Source organism: Dipteris shenzhenensis, chromosome 2 (assembly GCF_047967505.1).
Source record: "Dipteris shenzhenensis isolate YYH24624 ecotype China chromosome 2, Dip_SZ_1.0, whole genome shotgun sequence".
In the NCBI taxonomy this organism is placed as follows: Eukaryota; Viridiplantae; Streptophyta; class Polypodiopsida; order Gleicheniales; family Dipteridaceae; genus Dipteris; species Dipteris shenzhenensis.
This window is the reverse complement of record NC_141597.1, coordinates 50,567,895-50,572,231: the sequence shown is the minus strand read 5'-3', so window position 1 is coordinate 50,572,231 and position 4,337 is coordinate 50,567,895. Positions and strand designations below refer to the sequence as shown.

General features: G+C 42.6%; 1 protein-coding gene across 1 annotated transcript; it reads left to right on the top strand.

Annotated features, from left to right (window-relative positions):
• The first annotated feature begins 1,529 nt into the window (after positions 1-1,529).
• Positions 1,530-3,956, top strand: LOC147904922 (uncharacterized). Its single transcript, XM_087396140.1, has 2 exons — positions 1,530-2,004; positions 2,129-3,956. The coding sequence occupies exons 1-2, from the start codon at positions 1,697-1,699 to the stop codon at positions 3,825-3,827; spliced, it is 2,007 nt and encodes a 668-aa protein (XP_087252266.1). The 5' UTR covers positions 1,530-1,696; the 3' UTR covers positions 3,828-3,956.
• Positions 3,957-4,337: the final 381 nt, after the last annotated feature.

The window sequence follows — 4,337 nt, the reverse complement described above, 5'->3', positions numbered from 1 at the left end:
TATTCAGCACCTCCATTCTTATTTTGCGACAATCAACGAAATAGATATAGTCTGGAAGAGAGCCTTTTTGAGTATACAAAATGATAAATTTCAATCTAACCTTGCTTCCTGAATTCGTCGCTTGCATCCACCAGTCCCAGCCTTCAAATTTGCAATGTTTTTAATCTTTCTACTACGTTGTCTGTCTCCAAGCACGGTTCTCTTCTTTCTTGCTCTTGTCAATTCTTTTTTACTCTTTGAATGCTCCTCGATTTCATTCTGCAACTGCTGCTCCAATTTTGCACAAATGGCTATCTCCTCCATCTTGGCCCCCTTTTCTTGTAGGTACATCATTTTATACGTTTCCGCAAATGCAGATTGCGCTGAAATATAACCAAGAAGTCCATTTTGTCCATCGCCGGCAAACCTCAGTAATGTGGTGGGATTGACAAATGGAGGTGTAGAGTTTTTTACTTGACATTTTGGATATATGCTTCCGTCGCACCATAAGTCAATATGTTGAAGCCCTTCTCTTCTCATATTTTCCCGCTGTTGAGCATTCAGCACCGTATCCTTTCGTCTTTTTTGTGCTGGAGCATATTGTTCTTCCAAGTCGATGTGAAGATGGTGTAATCGCTTCTTCTCAGATAGTGACTCACTAGTATCGGCCATTTTTTGTGCTCCTCAGGTTGCGAAGTTTGTTTTTCAATCTCATAGTCGTTTTGTAACATGAATCGTGGAAGTGTGGCGGTATCCATGTGAATATTTTGAAAACTTGCAATCACTAAGTTCAGTGATGGACTCTTAATGAAAGACCTGCACACGTCGGCCAAAGAGATGCGGAATCTTTGGTAAACAAAAAAAAATCTAAGAGGATATTTAATACAAAATCGTGTTAGTCAGACAAAAGATTATCTTATTCCTTTTTGAATTGACAGTTCTGTAGTCCTTACTGACAAATCTGAGCCACGTTTTCGTATTTTACTATTTTTGAGGTCTTTTACGAGAGAAATAAATCAAAAAATAGTGAATTTCTTACAGGGCCCCAAAATGAGTTCCCTTTTTCCCTAATGGTGATGCCACACCAGTGGCAATACTGTTGCTTGTTCCCACGATTGCAAACGCTACCATTTTGGCTGAAAAGGCGAATAAAAACACAATGTTTTGATTGGAAGCCTGTACCATAGCGGTGAAATGCCCGAGGAGAAAGCCCAAATCTCCATCTCCAACGGACTCCAACAGAGCTTTGGAATGCTTCGATTTGGCACCGCATGCAACAGAGCGGCTGGTGGGACAGACTCTGGCATGGCATGTGGTGGGAATACACTTTAATAAAGGGATGAGGCCTGCAATATAGTATATTCTGTTAAGTCAGGCGGACTGACGTCATGGAGACTCATTGAATAGGAAAAAGACGGGTCATTCTTTTACTCCATGTGCCTTATCGAGGTCGAGATCGAGAGAGGAGAGTTTTTTTTACTTCAGACCACGCGCACAAGGACACGAGACAGAGCCTCCACCACAAAGACACAGAGAGAGAGAGAATGAATCGCACCCTCATCTTCAATTCAAGCACATCTGCGTGAAGCAGTAAACTGTGGCAGAGCTATGGCGAGGTCTATGGAAGCTACTACGCTAATATAAACCTGAAAGCATCTCCCGCGCCGGTTGTGTGTGTGTGTGTGTCTCATAGAACGAGAGTGTAACACCGTAAAGCATGAACAACACCATCGGTTTCACGTCAAGCACAGCCCAGCAGGGGCTAGCTGCATTAGCCAACCTTTGGCAGAACTATGGCGGCATATATGGCGACTACTACGCTACCATAAATGCTGCAAACATCACTCTTTTGTGCATTCTCCGAGCACGAAAATCCCTACCATGGTTACAAGAGCCTTTAACCAACTGGCTTCTATCCAATTTGAAGATGGAGATAGACGGTGTAGCACTTTGGGGAACAGGAAAACTTCAAACCCACCACCAGTACATGGTTTTGTTCTGCCTCATCGCCTCAGCGCGCCAGAGGTATCTACCCATCGCCTCCATCCTCGTTTTGAACTTTTTGTTTAGTCTTTACGTGTTATATTGGATCGAGGGATCTGTTGTCTAATGCTTTGGCTATGATCATCATGCGTTTCAAATTTTGCAGGTTCGGGGGCTCTTGGACGACTTCGCCGGATGTCCAAACTCTGTGGTACGGTGCATTTGTGAGAATCCTGTCAAGAACTTGCGTGTATACATTGCTCGGTGCAATGTTTCTGCAATACAAGGAGATTTCCTGGTGTTACGCCGTATCAACCCTTGTAATTGTGGTTTTAAGTCGCACCTACGAGGTGTTGTATCCATGGCTTGCTTCGATCGGCTCACCTCGCAAAATGAGCGAGCAAATGAAAATCGCCATGTCAGAATTTGACGAAGAAGTATCAAGGATTGTTCTTACCTCTGAGAAAATACCCTGGCCATCCGATTTTCCCACTGTTACTCATACCCGTATGGGTGACTTGAAACAGCGACTGAAGTCCTCCGGTATCTTCGTGTCCTCCTTTTCGCTGGGCATGTCGACCTCTTCCTTTCACAACGTCCAATGCCAGCTAGGCTTGATCAACGGATCAGGCTTGTTGGCATCCGCCAGCATGCTTACAGCAGCCTGTGGATTCTTTCGGGTAGCCATGGCCAAAGATAGCACTTTGTTCTGGAAGGTCCTTATTGGATCTTTCCTGCACTTTCAATGCTTAATCCTGATGTCTTTTCTAAGCTTGCCGGCAGTTGTCATTTCTTTGAATACACTTGTACGTATAATGACAGACAGCAACGAGCCGCACAGTCTCCTTTGGTGGGCAGAACTTCAGGCATATTATCTTGAACTTAAGAGGTTTCTAGATTTGCTTGTTATATCAGGGTTTCCATTCGGATACCAAACTACAGTTTTAGGATCTCAGGTGTCAGTTCTCTTCTGGAATCTTTTGAATCACTTGGAGGGTATTGAGTTGGCAATCTATGTATGCTTTACTGGCTTGATTACAATATCAGGGCAACTTTTCCTTTACTGCCCAGCTTTGCTTATAAAAAATGCAGGACTAGGAGACCATGTTAGCTTCATCTGCAAAAAAATGAAATCTCCCCTCATTTGGTTGTTCTCCTTAGTGCCCTTTTTCCCAGGCCTAAGGAGCATAGGCATTGAGATGTTGAATGCTGAGACGGCCCTTGCAGCCCAGAGGACGTGTAACCATGGGCAGTGCATAAAAACATTGAGGTTGGATGAGGTATTGGCGCACTTGGAGGAGATTGTAGCGGCAAAGGGAGAAATTCATGGTCCATGCTCATTTTTCACAGTACGTCGTCCAGCAGACGAGAATCTAGAACCATTGGAGGAAGAGCTCAGCAGGCGGGCGATAGCTCTTGGATTGATGAATTCTGCCAAAATTACGGTCAATAACTTGAGAAGGGTAAAAATGAAAGAGGGGGCATCAGCTTTGCAAGCCCTTCTAAGGCTTCTAAGCGTGTACACCATGGACTCTGCAGTGCCAGACGCAAAGACCCAAGAATCTATGATAGCAAAAGCTAATCTTGTGCAAGGTCTAATGACCCAATTCACGGCGATGCATTGGGCAACCTACAAGGATAGAGATCGGCTAGAGACGAATCTTTGTGAGTGTGTTTCAGAGAGAGATTGGTTGATAATGATGGCTCAGTTGAATGTGAGCATGCTATTAGTATACACAGGGTGGCGAAGCTCATCTCTTTACTGGCCCTACGTGCAATTTGAGTCACACGCCTTGAGAGAGTGGGTGAGTGGCAGATACTGTAGCTCAGTTGGAGCATCAGAATGTGCCTTTATCTCCATTTGATTATCTATAGTGTTACAAAACCCGATGCAATGCGTGATTATGTAGACCCATCACAAGATTAACACTAGTTTAGTAATGTTACAAGATATAAAGTGTCCTTTTAGGGTTCTAAATTTATCTTTTAATAGTTTGAACCTCTTTCCATTCTAAGTACCCTTCAAGATATATATTCTTGACTTGTTCAAGAACATGGGAAAAATACTTCCATAGACCAAAAGCTATAACAAAGCCTTCATTTTCTTTGCAATAATTTCATGGTTGCTATTTGAACTCCTACAAAATGTTTGGTTGAGCAAAATTCAACCATATAGCTCTATTGAAAAATCTACTTGTTGTTCTGATCAATTTTTTTGAACATAGTTTTATTGTAGAATAAAATTGGGTGGAACTTTCAATACTAAAGAATATCTTATGGTCTTTAAAATTGAATAAACATGTGTATGTCATCGTTGGCTATAGCCTATACTCAAAGTTATATTCCTATGAAACCTACATTTTATACACACTGAA